Genomic DNA, 20,389 nt, shown 5'->3' with positions numbered 1-20,389 from the left:
AAACAAATTCATCAAGTCATTTTAAATCCCAACAGGATTTTAAGTCTATATGAGGTGATAGGCACGTAATTACTTCAAGCATCCTAAACAAAGCTCAGCAGTATTTCATCCAAGTCACTGCACTGCTGTTGCAGCTATCCCATAAGTGCTCCATGGGCACACAATCGGTTAATAGCTCTATTACCAGGGCGGGGTGGGGAGATTTATTCTATATTTATATTGCATTAGGATCAAGGAGGTCCAGTCACAGAGCAGGACCACATCGTGCTAGGTATAGTACAAAGAGAAAGATGTTCCTTGCCCAGTACACACAGACACACACACAATGCCAAAGCATTGTTAATGTTAATGCAACATTAGTGGGCTTCCTGACTGTCAAACTAAAGCAATGCAGCAGTAATGAAAATGTCAATATGCCCTCCTTGAGCCCAGCCAATGTACTGTACCTAGAAAGATGGCACTGTTTTATTAGGCATGACAAGCCATACCATCTTCAAAACAGAGGCTCAAGTCACATTCACAAACCTACTTCATGCCAGATAATTTTGATTACTAGACCCAGTTAACTGTTAATCCAGAGCTATGCAGAATTTTATCTGCACTGAGAAATTAGTTATGAGGAGAATCCATAACTTCAGTCTCTAGCCTCCTTTACTTTCATGCTGAGATTTTACCCATTTCAAGGTTTTGTCTGTCCAGTGCCTACCACAAAGCTTGACACTCTTAAGTATTACTGCAATACCAATGTAACGTCAGCATGGTTCAGGCATTTTGCCTCTAGGAAAAGCATAAATGCCTCTACTTGTTTAGTATTAAAATGATCACACCAGCTTCAAACAGCACATTCACCAAGGTAAAAGGGATAAGGAAAAAAGATGCAATTGCCTCTTGTTGCTGCTCCATGGCCATACATGCTACCCTTGTCAATAAGCAGCTCCCACTGTGTGCTCCCCTCAGTCCAGGGCACCATGTGTCACAGGAGCTCTGGGCCTCTAGAGAGAGAAGACAGATGAGGACACAAGGGAGCCACCTTGGAAAAGGTGGATTTGCCATCCAAATGCTGCTGGGAAGTTTCTGCTACTTCAGCCAATAGTAACTTCCTCCTCCTGCTACTCTTCATGGTGAGAAGACATCTGCCAGCAGACTTGTTCCTATGGGAGCTGTGGTGTTGACAGTAAAGTGAAAATGGCCTGGGATTTCCAATGCTTCCAGATCACACCTCTCAGTCCCAGCAAATCTCTATCAAAGGAGAGTCACCCTCTGGGGCTTCTCTTCTCCAGCAAGACTACGTGGGCTATTGTTCGGCTGCAGCGAGATTGTGTGTGACCAGCCTGAGTTAATACCATGTTGTACTATGATGGTATTATCCTCAAAACTATGTTCTTAGCTCACTGCACTCAGCTGACAAATTAGACACATAGGGCGTTGCAACAGGGCGCTCAGTTCTTTTACTGCTGCTGAGTTATCTGATCCAAACAAGAACGAAGTCCACTGAGCAGAAGCAGTCATTGTGAATGGGTGGTGCACTCTGGAAAGGCGGCCAGGAGGACCTGCCCTCTTCATTCCCCTTCAGAGGGGAAAGGCAGCAACACGGGGCATTCTGCAGCCATGTCAAAGTACAATCATAAAGTAGGATTGAAAGGGTCCTCAAGAGGTCATCTAATGCAACCCCCTGCTCGAGGCAGGATCATCTCCATCCAAACACTTATCTAACCTATTCCTAAAATTACACAGGCAATCTTGTCACACAGCTACAAGGCATACAGCCTCAAAACCCAAGGACACCCTAATCAGCCACAGGGAAAGCAGGAGTACAAGAGCACTGTCAAGGGTGAAAAGTTACAATATACTTGGGAGATCCAAGGAAGAAGGAAAACCCCCTGCAGTCCCTACCAATCTGACTGTGGGGTAAAATTCTTTCCTGATCTAAAAGTCAAAGGAAAACTAGTGTAAAGCAAGGACTGAAGAGTAATGCTGAGTTACAGGTGACAGGTATCTGCCATCTACCGGAGCACAGGAACAGAAACAGCATTCAAACACGTTCCGACAGAGCAGGTCTAAATGTTCGTGGCTATCATCAGATGGTTTGTCCAGTTCCCAGCGGGCAGGTTATACAGACAAATGTAACAATCACAGCAGGGGAGTTACCTGGAAAGTTCTCACAGAGAACTTCAACTGGCGTGTTTCTCTTTGTGTCCCCAATCTTCTGATACCTCTCTTTTAAAGTGTCAGCCTGTGGGGCACAAACAGGAAACATAACTGTTGAGAGAAAAATCCAACAACAGGATACTGTAGGGAAAACAGCATTTTGTATATGGCATCTTGAGAACATAAAATCAGGAGAGGATATCCCTCCCCCACCTTTGAAGACACAAAATATGAAGAATAGTTCCTTCTGTATTAGCAATGCAACTCTCTTGCTGTAAGCAAAGGATATCCAGTGATACCATTAAACAAACTAAGACTTAAAAGGAAAGAGCTGCTTAAGTGTGACAGTATAATGCTCAAGTCTCTCCAACACATTCTCTTATCACTTTAAAAACAAGCTACAAGACAGGGATATTAGCCCCTAACCTCAATATATTAAATGCTGCTGCACAGCCCTATAAACTAAAAATGCTGTTAGCCTCGTTAGGCATCAGATTCAGTTTTCACAGAACTTTTTACACTGAAATGAATTGTCCCCAGCTTCACACTTCTCTGCTGTCTAGACAACATTGACTAGACAGCTGGTTGTCAAGAAAAATGAAGTAGCGTGCACTCATGATTTCCTGAACACATCCCTCTGGAAGCAGCGAATGCCACTTCAGGCACTACCTTAGTAACAAAAGATGCTCAGGCTGCATTTCAGGGCCTCTCCTCAGAACCAGCAGTTTCTCAGGAATTATTTAAAATGCTTTTTCTGAACAACTGCTGTTAAAGGTTTCTACCTTTGACAGCACAAAAAGTTTTCCTTAAGATTTTAAGTGCCGAGGGAAAAACAAGTCTCAGCTGCAGAAATCTGAAAACATGAAAACAGAAGTAACACTTCACATTATTTCTAGTGAAATCAAAGAATACACACATTTGTGGCCTGCAGGAAAAGGAATAGAGGAAGGCAGAAAGACCACTCCTCCCCATTTCCTTGAAAAGTACAGGTCTTCCATCTGAGGCAACTTCTCATCATTTAACATCTCATCTGCATAGCACAAAACCCTTCTGGGCTAGAACAGGTTTTCTCCAATAGATGTATTTAGCACATACCCAGTGAAGTCATGCCGAAGTTACCTAATGTTTTACAAACTAGTAAGCTTGGCATTTCTAAAGATAGAGACAGATGTCAAGCTATGTCTGGAGAAATCACCACCCTCCTCTATCTAGCAAGTCAATTCACTTATTGATTCTAAACTACTGAAATGCTCAAGTCAAATCATAGATCTCCTGTCACATACCCATTCTTCAGGCGTATAGCTATTGATCTGGGGCAAGCCAGTAATCAAAGATGCTAAAAATTGTTCACAATTCCTCCCAAAAGTAACATGCATCTACACAGTAGTACACAAAACACCACTTGGCTGCCAAACTGCTCATTCCTCTGAGTTTACTGCCCCAACCATTACAACATGCCTCCCCACTCTGAACCAGTTTAGTCCAGTTAGTCCAAGGCAGTGCTTCTCAACCAGCATGCCATGGCAGCCTGGGGTGCCTTGAGGTACCATGGGATGTCCTGCAATGTTGGCACCATTAGGTATACGAACATGAGTCACAAGATAAACCCAGAGATTTCAAATAGAAACCCATAGCGTCAAAACCATTCTGATCTGTTATGGTCCAAGTCATTTGCAACACAACTACCCTATTATTTTTCTGTTATCATATAAGGAATGAAGACTACGAGTTGGCATTGTCTGAGAGGTGCCTTTAGTCGAATGAGAGATGCCTCAAGTCTAAAAAAGTTGAGTACCATTGCTCTAAGATGCCATCCTGCCCTGCCTTCTGCCCACTCTCAAGGGAAGGAATTTGCAGGATTTGTATTTGCAAAATATCTTAAGCAGTTTGAAAGCAATTCAGCCTCTAAGTGACTGTTGCCAACACTTCCTCATGTTTAGACAAAAGTATTATGAATATCTTAATACACCTGGCATTTCTTCATTAAGCTGAATACAGCTGAACATCTGAGCCTCCGAGAGTAATCAGTTTTAAATTCTGAGACAAAAAAAGGAAGTTTAGTATTCTAGATCATACCAAAATGATATAATGGAGACTGCAGACAATGACAAAAGTCAGACAGATCCTAAAAAAGAAGGACTGAAATATTAGTATTGTGCAGAAATAAATGCACTATATGAAAATTCACTGATTTATTGTCAAGGCAATTGTTACAAATTCAGATGGCAAGGAAACAAATACCAACCTATTAAGCACTAACAAATTTAACAACAATCACTGTTAATGGCAAGTACAGAAGAACAACTAAACATTTGTGTTGCTTCATTATTTCTAAAGCTTTATGTTTTCTGCATTTTGACATGCATTCAATACTGGGTTTTTACTGCCCTTTTTCGCACTGAGGGCTCTTTGGAGAACTACAGTGGGAAAGAAAGATCTGAAGACACAGAAGTGAACTGCAGTTCTCCCAAACCCCAAATAAAAGAGGCGGCAGCATTATTCAAATCAGGAGTTTGCACTGTTTTTAGAATGCCTATCCAAAATACATTTTATCTAACCAACGCCTTACACCAAACCCACCATCATCATACCTCAGAGCCCAACTTGAACTGCAAACTTAAAAACAGTAGTACACAGGGTTTAGCAAAACATCTCCTCGTAGCTGAGGTTCACAGTACAAAAATCACTGGGCATCCAGTCTTTCACAAGGTCTCCCCAGCAGAAACACTAGATAGTCTCAATATTTCTTGAGCAAGACATACGCATACATAGTGCTGATGATGACGATGATGGCGGCAACAAAAACCACTTCCACCACCATCCCGCACCACTGAGACTCCTTATTTCCATCGTAAATAATGCATCAAGGGCCACAACATATTTCTCTTTCTGATGAACTTCCAGTTCAAGAATTAAAGGGAGTAAGAAAAATAATGCAAATGCAATATTACTGTTTTATGATTAGGAACCACCAAAAGCCAAAATTAAAACCTCCAGCTTCTGGTAGTGGAATAAACACTTCTTTAAAGCCTTACTCAAAACACGCACTTGAAGAGGTTGTTAAAGCTCCCAAAAGTTGTGAGTTGAGAAGTACAATCCTGGCATCCCAAAGACCTTTAAAAAATGCTGGGGTTTTCTCTCAAAAACAGACAACTCATTTCAGTATAGTGCTGGTAGGCATCTTAAGCAGGCCATATCCAGTTCAAGTGTACCCTCTCCAAAATCAGGACCACAACCAAGGTTAATACATCACTGCACAAACACCAGTAAGCGTTACTGAAAAAGGTAGAGTCTGTTAACTGATGCACAGAACCAGCCACATTATTCTAGTTCACAAGCCTTCCCCCCCCAAAACCAGAAATAGCACAGCCACCTCAATGCAGCACAGGAAATGGGCAGTACTGGGACAACAGTATTCTTTCTGTGCTGCTAAATTCAGCAGCTTTACAGAACACCGCTAAAGCAGTCTGGGGCCTCAAGAGGCTTTAGTTGTTAGAAGAAGAAACATGCAAGTCAGGTCATTTCTTTGGTACAACCATATGAATTTACAGAATGTGTAAACCAGCAGTTCCCAAAAGGGGTCGTAACATCAGCCAACAGGGTCACAATAAGTGTGCTCCCAGAGATTTCTGCGCCCACAGCACGGTACAGGGCTGCAGCCAACTCTGGGCAGGAACCGCCTCTGCAGCCCAGTGGGAGGGAATGCTGCAGCTTCAACCTTTGCAAGATGGTTGACATTAGGACCATAGGAAAGTAGCTGGAAGGAACCTCACAAGGTCATCTAGTCCAGCCTCCTCCTCAAGCAGGATCATCCCCAACTAACCCATGCCAGCCAAGTGTCTGTCCAGCCTGCTCTTGAAAACCTCCAAGAATGGAGATTTCCCCAACTTCTCTAGGCAGCCTGTTCCAAAGCTTGACCACTCAGTCAGGAAGTTCCTTCTACTCTCCAACTTGTATTTACTCTACTGCAGCTTGAGGCCACTGCTCCTAGTCCTGTCCTCTACAGCCACAGAGAAAAACCTATTCTCCATCCTCTCTCCAACTGCCTTTCAGGTATTTGAAGACTATTATCAGATCCCCTTCAGTCGTCTCTTCTCCAGACTTTAATAACCCTACTTCTTTGAGGCTTTTATCAGAAGTCTTGCCTCCCAGGTCCCTAATCATTTTTGCTGCTCTGCACTGGACTCTCTCTAGACTGTCCACATCCTTCCTGAATTGAGGGGCCCAAAAGTGCTCCAGCAAAGTAACACAGCTTCTGTTACGCAAACACAAAGGAAATCACCACAAAACAATATCCAAATGTGATGTAGGTGAGTTAGTGTTGCAACTAGACCTGTTCTATAGAGTAATATTGCAAGGAGGGCTCCATATTTGTCTCTCAGTAGGGTTACTTCAAAAAAAAGCTCAAGTTCCTGGTTTAGGAAATAACTGTCCTAATTAACAGAGTCAATTCAAACTGGAACCACCATACAAAGAAAGGTTCATTTTGGCTCAAAATCTCCACTTTTGAAAAGGGCCACTGTATGGCCCTAGCTGACTATGTGAATGCCAACCATCTTGACTGGGATTTCATGGATGCAAGGGAAGGTAGATTTTTCCCCAAAACTACAATTCAGTTACCAATTTTGTTCACTGCCAATTCCAACTTTCTATAGCAATACTGGCTGTGCTGCACTACTAGAAGTGAAAGCATTACACTCAGCTGTCAGATCTGACACTAAATACATGCAGTTCAGAGGAAGACACCACCATTTTTATGAAGTCATTTAGTCAGGGTGGGGCATGTGCCACCTCAGCAACCAGTCAGAAACCAGGGAGGGGCCCCCCCATGGCTGATCGTGCCAGCCAGGAGGCGGCCACAGTGCTCCCACTCCCTGGCCAGCGCTTGCAGGGGGGTCACCGGCACTCAAACCTGCCCCCCCACCTGTCACCTAAGCAGAGTGCACGACCTGACAGGGGGTGCACCAGCAGTCTCAGAGAGTGCACATGCACCCCTTATGCATCACCATGCGCACACTGACAATTTGAAGTCTAGTCCCTTTTTAAAACAAAAGAGCTTAAAATCTAGGTTTCAAACACTGTCTTTGAACTGCCCTGTTGATTTCTGGTAGCTTTGAATTAAATTTTCCTACTTTACACTTCCCCCCCCACCTTTTCTTCAAAAGACTCACCAACAATTGGAGAAAGTGCTTGTATACAATATGCACCAAGTAAATAAACTGGAAAAGGAAGAAGTTGTTTGCTACTAACATTTTTCTAGGGTGTTGCCTCTGCATAGTCACACACTCCTCTTTTCCTTCATCCATGGGTCAAAAAAAAAAAAAAAAAAAAGAGGACTAACAGCTGGAGACTGCACTTCCCAAGAGGAATACGCAGAAGAACTGCATCTTTTCCCTAGTCCTTCAAAGGTAGTAGCTAAGGAGAGAGTTTGTGAGAGAAGGCAGTAGGAAGTGTGCAAATAAGAGGTTTGGTTGTGTGTGTGTGTGGGGGGGCGTTGTTTTTAAAAGAAAAATAGGTTTGTAGTATTTAAAGTTTAATGACCTGCTCTGTAAATACTTTGACGGGGCTTACAGACTGATGATTTGAGTTTCCCCAATCAACTATTGCACACTTTGGATCAGGTAAACGGTACTGAAGAAAAGCTTAAAATTTCAAATCCAGCCCTAAGGGACAGTTATAGAATGAAGTTAAGTTTCTTAATGCACATATATGTATAGCTTTCTGAATATTCAAAGACTAGTCATATCAAAATCCAAATATTCTTAAACCATCTTCCCAAAAGAAGTATCACATTCTTGCAAAGTTTCAGCTTTTGGCCGTTTTTCACTACAGGAATACTTCAAGATTTTTCCTCTCACCCACCCCTTATGCTATAAAGCATTTTCAAGGATATATTTAGTGTATTCACATTTTGAGAAACAAATCATATTATGACAAAGAATGGAAAGTTTCAGCCCAAGGTGAATCTTAAGAGTGAAATGTGCTGACACATTTTTAGCACATACCTTCAGTCCTTGCCAGGGCAGACTGCCGCGAAGGAAATACATGAACATATGGCCAAGAGCTTCCAAGTCATCACGCCGACTCTGCTCTGAAAGGTACAAGAGATCACATATTGCTGCAGCCGTCAAAATAAAATTGGTCCATAACCTAAATTTTCTTTCTAAATAAACTATTACGACAAGGATTTCTAGTTCTGTATGTACAAAAACATACATCATACTATCCCCCATGGCAAGCAAACATAACACAGACATCAACTAGTGGTAATCAGGCTACACAAAAAAGCCATTTGAAAGTTCATAATTTGAGACATCCTGTACTGTATGAAAGAATGCTCATCACTGCAAAAATAATGAAGGGCTAAAGTGTTAATACTATAAGAGAAAAGGTTGTTCCCAAACTATTCTGCAGACTGTCAACAGACCTCGAAATATCCAAATGGGCAGTTACAGAGTTCACAATTCACATGGTACTGGCACTTTTCCCAAATGCTTCTATAGCTCATCACATTGAAGCAATTAAAAAACATGTTTTTCCCACAGAATATTTCCTTGAATGCATATGCTACAGTTGCCACAGGGATAATCTATTTAACTAATTACAGCTGAGAGAATGAGAGCGAGAATGTGGTTTGTGTGATCACAAGTAGAAGAGATAATATATTACCATATTTACTTGACTCTAAGATGACCCTGTATTTAAGGCTACCCCTAATAATTAGACTTTATACATAGAAAATGTATAAATTTGTTGTAATTTTCCATGTACAGAATCCATTTATTGGAGGATCTTCCTTAATTCATACCCCCTACCACTGCAGTGGGGGGGCAGGTGGTATGGAGACATCAAGCAGCCTGCTCCACAGCCAGGCTCAGGCTCCATTCCCACTCTAACCTGAGGCGCTGAGCATAGCCCCAACCTAGCCCCAGAGCAGCTATGTGGGCTGTGTGCCAGTCTTACAGAGCTGGACTGGGGCCATGTTCAGGCTGCAATGTGCACAGAGCTTGCCATTGTGAAGCAAGAGGAAAGGGAAGGGGCAGGGGGATGGGGGAAGATGCTGCAGGGGTGAGATGGCAGGGTGCAGAGGCAAGGCAGGGAGGAGGACCAGCAGCAGCTGCAACTATGGCCCCAAACCAGGGTAGGGGCTGGAGTCTGAGCCACAGCAGCTACCTCCCCCCTCCACTGCCCTCGTACTCAGACTCAGAGTAATAGGGCTGGAAGGGACCTCCAGAGGTCGCCTAATCCAACGCCCTGCCTGAGGCAGGATCATCCCTATCCAGACCATCCCATACAAATCACAATCTAAACTCTACATAAGGCCACTGTCAACCCTGACACAACACAGACCTAACACCCTAACCTGCCACAAGTAGAACCAAGGAACCAGAGCAGCCAATGTCCCGCTTCTATGAAATGTTGTCAATCTATGCTCAGGAGATCCCAGGTAACCTCCCCACCACCTCCATACCACAGTCCATAGTAGTTCCTCTGTAGTACCAATATTACAGAGGAAGGCAACCCCCTCCACAGTCCAAACCAATTGAACCACAGAGTAAAATTCCTTCCAAATACAGTGATCACTCAGACCCTGCGGGGGCAAGAACCACTAGCCCAGAGCCTCAACCTTTGGTCCCAGCAGACGTACTGACACACCCCAGTCAAGGTCCCAGCCCTGGCTTCAGCCAACACTTAATGTCTCTGAGGAAGGATTAAAAATACCCTGACACATGTAGCAGAAAGATGGAGGCTGGGGCAACCAGCAAAGCCCAGAAGCATGGGAAAATCCCACACCAACCAGTGGCTGTCCAACTTGATTTTAAAATGAAGGGTCTCCCCCCACCATGTTAAATGGGGGGTACCTTGTCTTAAAATAAAGTAAATATGGTAACTTAAATTAGAAAGCATTATCTATTGTATTACTTCAGTTCAGAAAATACATCTTCAAAGTCTTGTCAAGGATGTGGTGTACAGATAAGGCTGCTTTGCTCACAAGTTACAGAACTGGGACTCCCCTCCACCTACAGGCTAGTCACACATTCAGAGCTTGATGTGGAACAGGCCCAGTCAGTCATCCAGCCTACATGCTGGACCGCAGTATGGTTAAGAGTTGTCTCGAGTACCCTGTAATTTGCCTGAACAGAAACAGGCAGTGCTTTGCATAGCATGACTTGCTTTGGAAACTGCTATCAGAGGTAGCTTTCCAAATAGTACATGGGGAGAGCAGAAAAGGACAGATCTGAAGCTAGTGCACAGCTCTAAGAGCTGTAAATAGAGAGTTCAACTCAATTCAATGCCACTAAGTTAAGATATGGCTATATTAATCAACAAGAAGCAACTAATCAAAACAAAACTGCTTTTTGTTTCAGTCCTTAAAAGGAACAATGTACACATTAAATGACCAGTTTGAAGTTAGCAAGGCTGATCTAGGGATTAGGACCACCTTGCATTTACAGAGGAAGAAAATGTGTCTGGGTCAAACTTGCTAAGACACCACCCTTACTGCAAAGCCCTGTAAAGCCTCAAAGATTTACAACAGTCTTAACTGTTACATTCTAGTGTAAAAGGAGGGCTTGCATGAAATGCATTGTTCATGGCTTTTAAACATATTTGTGCACTAGGGGGCGGATTTCTCCACTTCTCACAAGATCATGCCATCTTCTCAAAACTGACATCTCGGAAACGAGCACACTTTACAAAAGCAAGGCCTCTAGAAGCAAGTGAGAAAAAGTTGCTCTGAAAATAAATTCAAGCTCTTAAAGTAATCACTTCAAGATAAAAATAAGCATTCGTTTCCTTTAAAGGACTCTGAAAAGATGCAAATAATTGTAAAGGCATTAGGGGTGCGCGAAATGGGCCATATTCAACTAGAATTCAGCCTGAACTGGGGACAGTAATTTGATTAGTTGATTCAGATTACTGTCCCTGGTTCAATTAGTCTGAATCCGAATCTGAAGATTCGATGCCAATTTGGAGAATCAGCAATTCAGCCATGGACGCAGCTTTAAATGTTTTTTCTACATACATCGAGGTATCAGACACAGCTCGTGAATGCTGCGATGCTGGGGCAGATGGAGCACCCCACAGGAGCGCACCCTCTGCCATGTGCTTGGCGGCAAACCCAGAAGTGGACCAGAAGTACTTCGGGTCCACTTGCGGGTCTGCCGGGGTGGGTGGGTGGGTGTGTGTGTGTGTGTGTGTCATGGACCCTGTGCACTCCCCTCCCCCGGCTTGGTGATTGGCTGCAGGGAGACCCCATATGCACTGGCCCTGACCCTGGAGGCACCAGTTGCCAAGTTGGGTAGGGGCACGAGAGGGAGGGCCCCTAGCGCGCTCCTCAGCGGATCTGGAAGTATTTCTGGTCCACTTCCGGGTTCGCCGCCGAGCACACAGGGGGGACAGGACCTCTGCACTCCTGTGGGACACTCCATGCACCCCAGCATCACATTATTTACAAGCTGCCTAGTACCTTGAAGTATTAGAACAAAACATTTAAAGCTGTGTCTATGTCCGAATCTTTCCGATTCAATTTGGAGAGATTAAAGGGTTTCCCGATTTGATTTGGATTTGGAGATTCAGCTGCCAAATCGAATCAGGAACCAAAGCTTCACACAGCCCTAAAAGGCATAGCTAAATCGCCCACAATCTCAAAATGTAGTTCTTGCTTACTGAAGTCAGTGGTTTATCAACAGACATGAGCACTGCTCCCTTATAAGTGGTGTTTGACTGTCCTGTGCATATTCCAGCTGTGGGATCAAGACATTTGTGACATTAGCTCCTGGACTTCTAGAGAGTAAGCATTCATTGGGACTGCTCATCCCCTCTCACTTCCTGGATCCTTGCATAGGTTTTTTGAGGGTACAAAAGCAGGAGAGTGAAGAGAGAGAGGCCCAAGGTCTCTAGAATAGTCCAGATGACATGTGAAGCACCTGGATCGCACAACTGGAAATGTACAGAGGCCACTCAAAGAATATCCTATTGAACAACTCTTCCAGAAACCTTAAGTGGATATAAATATTTAACACAGAACTCCATTCATTCAGACCTTCAAAAAAAAAGTTGCTTTTGATTTTATTAAGAAAATCAACCTCTGAAAGCCAAATGATGCTTTGTTAATAGTACTACAAACCTGAGCCAATCCTCTGTCATTTAGATGGCATTTGGTATAGGAGATGTAGCAGCTAACCCAACAAGTTCAGCATGCTACCAGTCACCCCAACAAGCTTTAAAACCTCAGCTGGCTCAGAGAGAGATTCGTATTTTTGTGGTTGAAGAGCAATGTCTTTGGCTTGTTAACCTGGGGGATTTGGACGCATCAAACACTGCAGCTGGATGCCAGGGGAAACCAAACAGTTAGAAACTGCATTTGTTCCCTTCTGCAAAGCAATATAAAGTGACTGAATCAGCAATGGCTCTGAAATTGGATGGTACCAAGCCACACTTAAGTTATCAAAACAGTGCAGAAAAAAACATCAATTGCTGCACATAATATGGACATAAAAACCTTGTCCTTCAACTTACCTTCACAGAACTGTTCCCTTTCAAATATCCCTTAGCATTTTTCCCCTACAGTTTTAAAAGACCCTCATAATGGGGTTTCTAGTTTCAACATACCAGCCATCTTGCTTCTAAAAAAAAAGTTCGTCTCTGAAGACAGCAATGCCACAAAATGTACAAACTGAATGGTTGCGAGATGATCTAAGAGGTACTGGAATGATGTAGGGTCAACCTATGGCTGTAACTGTGTCAGAGGATACAGTGCACTTACTACAAACAATAAGAAGTACAGTAAGTTACATAAACTGAACGGACCTTTGCCAAGATGCGTATTGATGGACATGTATCTTGCGGTTCCAGTTAGGCTCTTGTGTTCCCTGTAAGGTATGTGTTTTTTGGTTTCAGGATCAATGTACTCCTTCGCCAATCCAAAGTCTATGATGTGAATTACATGTTCTTTCTTATTGCCTTGCCGGCCAATAAGGAAGTTTTCTGGCTTGACATCTCGGTAAATGAGGTTCTTTGAATGCACATATTCCATTCGAGAGATCTGCAAAAGCATGAGGCAAAAGTTATTGAGAAAAAGACCACCAACTTTTACACTTTGCTACTGACTCATTTGCTCTCCATACTGAACAAAACCCTTTGCAAAACCCAAGATCCTAGGATGTAAACATCAAATATTATAAGGTGGAACACAATATGAGAGGGAAACCATGGCAAAGAGTATCCTGATGTGGGTGAAGGAGTGGGATATATTTGGATGGGAAAACTAGGAACAGTGACCATAACTCTCACTCCCCAGTCCCTTGTGCTAAACACCAGATTATACTGGAAAGGAATTAAATCACAGAGTTTAAGAACATGACCCTCAGAAGAACTTCACAGAGAGCAGCAACAAGTAGCCAGGGTTTTTTTGGTACTAAATTTCTAAAACCAGTTTTAAACCAGACTACAGAGGCAACCCTCATCTTTTCCAAAGCCTTTCCTTACGGTCTTGACTTCACCGTTTTCTTCTCTTGGTCCATGTGCTACCTCAAATCACATCAACTTCTTTGAAAGGGATTTCTATTCCTTAACACTCATTAACAAGAAAATCACCACTTTGTATCAGCTGTCAATCGGAAATAGCAAAAATAATTTCAAGTGATTATAGGCAACTGTTAAACCACTGTCCAACTCTAATTTTTTGCCATCACATCCTGGAAAAGGACTTATGCCATTTACATTTCCAACCTAAAGCCCATCATGCCAACAAACCCTGGATCTCCTGTCATGCTGCCACGAGCAACTGTTTTTACATGAATAGTTTGCCTTATTCACAGTCTGTCACTTTTGTTATTAAAAAAAAGGGGGTAAATTTAAAACCACATTACTGAAAGTTCTCTTAGTATTACTGCCTGCAGATGATACAAACTTAAAAGTATATTTACTTTGTTACACTTACGATTTCCTTCTTACTTGTTCAATAGGATGCTAGAAACAGTGGCTTTCATGAACCAATAGAAGCAATGGTTGGGCTTAGCACTTCAGGGGAATATTTATTTCAAAAGCCTTATGGAGAAAACGTACAGCTACTTAATGGAATAACTGAGACTTGTCCAAGATACAAAACTTGCATTTAACTCTATGCCCCTGAGAGCATCACATTTTATGGTATGGCCACATCCACATCTTTCTAATGTTTGAAAAAGAGGAGGGGACGGGGGGGGGGGCATGACTTGTTTTGAACTGCACAACAGCTGTTGCATTCACAGTGTGGACAAACATGGAATGAGACACAGCAAACCAGCTCCAACTTTAACCCTGGCTGGAGCAGTAGCTACATTTGTATCATTCTCAGATCCTCTACAAATTGAGTGTTAGACAACAGCAGCTTCTGCCCACTTGGGATCAGCAGGTCCCCTTTTGAAACTGCTCCATACCACGTACACATACTACTGTATGTGTGCCCGTGCCCTTAACAGGTACATTCACACAGGCTGCCTGTTCTGCTACATCATTATAGTAAGTAATGTTCCAGAGACTTTTTCCTTGGGTGGAGGTAGGAGAGGAGAAATTGAGGAAGAAAGTGTTCTTTTCACAAAAATGCCCTTCAGTCATGGAAACAGTGCACCAAAATGGGACCCCCAAAACTATGGGTCTTTTTTTCCAGAGGTCACAAAACAAAGAGCAGTCAGCAAACAACCCCAATTACAAAGCTAAGCCTCATCTCCCTCTCCTAAAAGACAGTTAAATTCTAAAATGGGGCAGAAAAAATCTAAACAAACAAAAGAAACCCAGCACTTCGGGCAGAAACTGGAATAACATCAGCTCTAATACAGGAAATGCAGCATTGTAAGACCGCTATGGGTGAATGTGCTAAACCTCAGTACTGGGATCCCTCTCCAACCAGCAAAACACATGCTCAGTTGGGAATAAAAAAAAAAAAAGAGCAAACGTAAAGCCACACTGCTGTCCAGCAAACAGTTCTGTTGCCAACTGAAGTGTATGATCACACATGGATCTCCTCATGACAGTATAGCTATTAAAAAGAGTTAAGTCCTTAATTAAAAGTAGTGAAAGTCTGTACTGGTGAGCCTTACTGCTGATTGCATTTGGGAGCTGGTAAAGTTGCTTATATTTGTAATCAGAACATGAGTCTCTGCATATTCCTACTTGTAGGACCAAGACACCTGCAATGAACACTTTCAAAATCTTCTGGAAAGCAGCGTCTTTTGAAGTAACTTACACCTCCAGTTGCAGAGGGTTCCCAGGTTATAACTAGGGGTGGCTCAAGCCACTCTTCAGCTTTTTCCACTGCTTGAGGATTCCTAGCCTGAGACATTGATATAGGAATATGTGAGCAGGGAGCATGGACAGGTCTTCTTGGGGAGGCCTATACATATCCTTGTGTGGGGTTCAGCAGACACCACAACCCAAGGAAAAAGACTGAGAATAGCAAAACTGCCAAACAACCACTAGCTCTGGATCCAGGTCAAGAATTAAAGACATCTGAACTTCTCACTTGCCCAAAACTCTCAAGAAAGAAAAAAGTTTTCTGGCAAAGCAGCAGTAACAGCCTCAGCTTATATGCAACAAGGAAAACAACCCACCCACATATACTCTCCAACAAGTACATGTTGCTGCTTCTGGTGAAAGTAAATACATGACAGATGAATTTCAGGTAGGTTCAAGGTCACCTAATTTGGCTAGACTGTATAAAGAAATGAAACAGCCATAAGGGCTTGTAATTTGCCCCGCCTTCTTGTTGATGTAACTACCTTTAAAGACTGTTTGATATCCATTTGATGAAGATGCTGACCCACCACAAAAAGGAGACACTTGGCACAATTAGCTCAGGTTAATGTGACTATAAAAGTGTTCTGCAAGTTGAGAGGTGAGAGCCAGTTCCTTTGATAAAGGGAGGGCCTTACTACTGCCACGACCATCTTGAACTTGAGCTTGCAAATAAAAGCACTGAGCTTTCTTAGGGCCAAGGCTACAGTATTTTCTTACATGCCCCTCTTTCCCCAAACTGGAATGTACACCTTACACAGAGAAGCTTATTTTCTGTTCAGAACAGCAGCACTCTGCTTTGATTCCTGCTCCAAAAATCAGCTGCCCAGCAGTGGCAGTGGTATTACTATCCAGGCAGCTGAGGGAGTCAAATCGACTTAATGGCTCATTGTTCTTCAACCCACAAGTGTTAATGACCACCTCCTTTCCAATGCTCTTGATGTTCTACTAAAGCTAACCTTTTTCTGGCAACACTTATGTTTTTTGCCTGCTCCTGGTGCATCTCCTCCTATTTTATAGCTTTGCAGACTTTTTAGCTTTTTTCAAAATTAGAGATCTACTCTGAGAGACCAGTCTTCAGCAGCAAGTAGGGTTTTAGCTTTTGGTTTTAGCTTTTTAAGCAGGAAAGGGAGGGTCAATGAGCTGGAGATCAAACTCTGTCCCTGCTCTGTACAGTTGTAACGCTGAAAAAAATATTCTTCTCTTTATTCTGCCCTCTGCAAAACAAAGCAAGTATCTTATGGAGGGAGAGGGTGGTAATGTGGAATCAGAAAGTACCCAGAGTAACACACCTCCCCACCCTTGAGATGTGGAGAAATCTCTCTACAGCTCCCTGTCACAGAGGGAAGACACCTTCTGGAAAGAACCCTGGAAAAGAAATAGGGGAATGAACATCCATTTGCTACAATGTCTAGAACTCAGGCAACAAAAATAGTTTGTGCTCATGCAAAAGAGAAACAGACCAAGCAGTCTTGCAAAATCAGGTTAGGTACTCTGGTGTTCGCATCTCCTGAGCACATGACCAAAATCCCATCTGAGGGGCAGACAGGATGTGTATAGATTGTTGCAGTATGGCTGTTCAAATTTGACATGTACTTTCCAGAAAGCTCAGAGTGTGAGCCAGACTAACTACACAGGTAGAGCACTGAAGAGTGTGGATAGAAGGATACTTTGTCTGGGTGTCAAGCATAGCTGGCATTTACACTTTCACTTGAACAAGGGAGAGATGTACTTTAGTAAAATCTGGATGAGCACAAGGAAAAAAACCCAGCAACAACTGGTCTACAGCAGTGGTGCTCATAGGTTTAGCCACACAGGCCAGATGAATGGCCTTCGCACGCGGGGCTCAGACACTGTGCCATGTTCTGTGCCCAATGTAGCACACAGGGCCACAGCCTGCAGGGCTCCCCACAAATTAACGGGGAGTCCGACAGGCCAGATGACATGGTGCCAGGAGCTGAGCACCCTTGGTCTAGGATTGGATAAGCACTAGTGGCAACAGGGATTTTGTACCAGATGACTGTAGTTGGTTGTAATGCCAGCTGACTAGTACTGGATGGGTTTTAGTGCCTGAGCTATTTTGGCACGAAAACTGCCAGTTTCAACAGTGCTGCAGGGCTGCCTCAACATGTTGGGGAAAATGGCACTGCTTGACAAGCAGATGGTACCTTAGTAATGTCCTCCAGCTCCATTGCCTTGGGAGATGGTGAAGAGGCCCCAGAACCCACTGCAGACCAAGGGACCACGCCTCCTGACCGAAACAGAATTGCTTGTTCTTTTTACCTCTTATACCCTGATCCAAGGGCTTTGTTGCCAGAGGATGCTGCCAAGATGTCAGGCTTTAAGAACTGCCGAGCTTCTGCAGTAATCCTCCAGGGCCAAGAAGTCTCAGAGGCATCATCCTAATGACACTTCGACAAAAAAAGGAAGACAGGCTTCTTTGTTTGCTTTTGGTGATCCCTGGATCTTGACTGAGACGACTGCTGGTTTGCCAACTGCACAGGTACGGAGGAGCAGGCAGAACAGCAGGTGGAACGGCTCTTAGGGATATGACTCCACCAGATGAGAAAAGGACTGCCATCAAATGAAGGAATCGGGCCATTGTGTGAGGAACAGCATGAAGACCAGAGAGCAGTGACAGTTCTGGGCAAAGCCATTCTCTGGGCCTACCTCCAGAACAGGAGAGAAAAAAGGGAAAAAAGCCTGACCCAAAGAGGATGAAGACAAATGAGAAGCTCTCTTTTTTCTGCTTCTTCTCTCCCCCTCTCGCCCCCACACACATATTTAATTCCTCTTTTTTTTTTCCCCCTCTATTTTTTAAAAAGATGATGATCCACAAAATGGCAGTACTCTGTGGCACTGCACCACAAGCAGGCACAGGAGAAGGCTCTGAGCCAGACCTAAAAGCTACTAGCAGCTCTTGTCAGAGAAAAGTAAAATGGAATCAAAAACAATTAGAGGCTCTCAACCACTTCCCAGGGTAGCCAACGTGGCAAGAGTACGATATACTGGTATGATTAAGTGTTTCCCCAGGGTTTGTAGGCCACTAGGAATAGCAGAAGAGTGTTCTGCCTCAACCAGGCAATTGAAAGGGCCAAAGAAAGGGAAGCGTACATCACCCTTCACCCCCCATGCAAGGGGAAGGCTGAAGAGAACTCTACAGATACAGTAAGACAGAGTCTCTGATCAATGTTCCAGGGCACAAGACTCCCAAAAGTAAGGATGTAAAACTCAACTATTACTCAAAAGGGAAGGTACACTTGGAATAAGTTCCCCTTTAAAAAAGGGACTGAATGGTGCCTAAAAAGCCCCACAGACACAGCAAAATTTTAAATGCATTACAATCGTTTAACTCCATTTTGCCTTGATGATCCGGGTCAGTCACTTATTGGGACAGACAACTCGGGTGCAGAGCTGATGCTTAAATAAAAACAAGGCTTTTATTAAAAAAAAAAAATCTAAAAGCATTTTTCACAACAAGACACAAAAGCAGGGATAAAAGATATTTTGTAGATTATACAGTCACTGAATTAATACGCTGCAGTAGCATTGCAAGATATTGATCTGGAGCATTTTCATTTATAGTGCATGAAGTGCCAGGAAGGGAAGATATAAACAACCACAGAATCTTTTACATTTCCATCTCTTTACTCCTAGAAAGCCAAACTCTTTACTCTGCTATACCTCCAAGTCTCCACTTCTCACTGTGCCAGGAGACCCATCACAAAATTCAGTCAGTTAGGACAACTGAGTTTTTTCAAATCAACAAGGGCATTTACTAAACAGCCTAGAAAGCAGTTGCCTTTAAACAGACCACCTAACTTTTCACAACTGGTCAACAGGAAGTATTTTGCTCCTTGGATGGCCTAAGCTCAGAGAAGATAAAAGCATGCATCCCCATACCAGTCGCTCCTATGTACTCCCAGGCTACATGAACCCCACATCTAATCCAACATAGTTGTACCCACCTTTATACAGGAGAAGAGATCTCTGTTGTGGATTCGAAGAATCTGAATTCAAACTACTGATAAGCCATGGCTGCAAAACTACACATGCACAGTCCAACAATTAATCCAGGATGTTGTTAACTCGGTATAAGAGCTTAAGCATAAGTGTTAGCACACTGATCCTGAAATAACTGTTTCAATCATGCAATCATTTTTGTAGTACAAAAGCACCACGTTACAAAATGATTTTCAGAAGTTGTATTCATATTTGTGTTGCTGGTTTTCATATTTGCACATGGGCAAGTAGGAGCCATTCCTTACAGAAAAGGTAGAAAAGTGTGATTCAAGGCAGATTTTGCTTGTGTCCTTCAAGAAAAACCTTGCGCAAAAAAAAGGTCTTAAACCTGACATTTTTTTTAAAGCAGCAAATCCAAGTCTCAAAGGTGCATTGGCGCTTGTGCTACTGTGTGCTTCAGGGCATTCCCAGTGAATGACAAAGACTTTCTGCTGCAAGCCACGTCTAAAACCAGATCAGTTCAGCAGGAATTTGGAATTGTTGCCTTTTATTAGCTATTAAGTCTAAGGGGCTGCATGTCCAGCTTCAGCCTCACAAAAGCACTCTTATGACCTACTCTAGATTGCAGCCTGAGACAGGGGCTGGAAGTACTTCTTTAGTGCCCAATACAATGGATTCTCCTCTTGCTTGGGTTCTCCAGGGAGACTGCTTGCAGCAAGAGTCCAAATTACATTTCTCAGGATAAATTTGCGAGTTGCCAAGGCTTCAGTGAATCACATACACTGGGAGTAGGCATGGGAGTCTCAAAGTCAGGACACAAAACCAAAGCATTATTTAAAAAGAATAAATCACCTTATGATCTTCTGGGCCCTGACTCACGATTTATGGACTTCTGGGATTGGAATTAGTGCAGAAGCCCATTTTGTATTTTAAAACTTTGCATCATTTCAGGAACATTGTTTTCTTGAAGTAAATTGCCTCTGGAATCCATTCCAGCTGTGTA

General features: G+C 43.1%; 1 protein-coding gene across 6 annotated transcripts in view; it reads right to left on the bottom strand.

Annotated features, from left to right (window-relative positions):
* CSNK1G1 (casein kinase 1 gamma 1) overlaps window positions 1–20,389 on the bottom strand; it is a 171,075-nt gene that overhangs the window by 29,909 nt on the left and 120,777 nt on the right. For all 6 annotated transcript variants that reach the window (XM_090029370.1, XM_090029372.1, XM_090029373.1 and 3 more), the window contains 3 exons: window positions 12,961–13,195; window positions 8,154–8,239; window positions 2,149–2,233 (listed from right to left, as the gene is read on the bottom strand). In XM_090029370.1, coding sequence (XP_089885496.1) covers window positions 2,149–2,233; window positions 8,154–8,239; window positions 12,961–13,195 — 406 coding nt within the window. The remainder of the gene's footprint in view (window positions 1–2,148; window positions 2,234–8,153; window positions 8,240–12,960; window positions 13,196–20,389) is intronic.

Source organism: Crocodylus siamensis, chromosome 15, assembly GCF_052110815.1.
Source record: "Crocodylus siamensis isolate JL-2025a chromosome 15, ASM5211081v1, whole genome shotgun sequence".
NCBI lineage: Eukaryota > Metazoa > Chordata > Crocodylia > Crocodylidae > Crocodylus > Crocodylus siamensis.
Note: the sequence above shows the minus strand (reverse complement) of the source record. Positions and strands in the feature narration are given on the sequence as shown.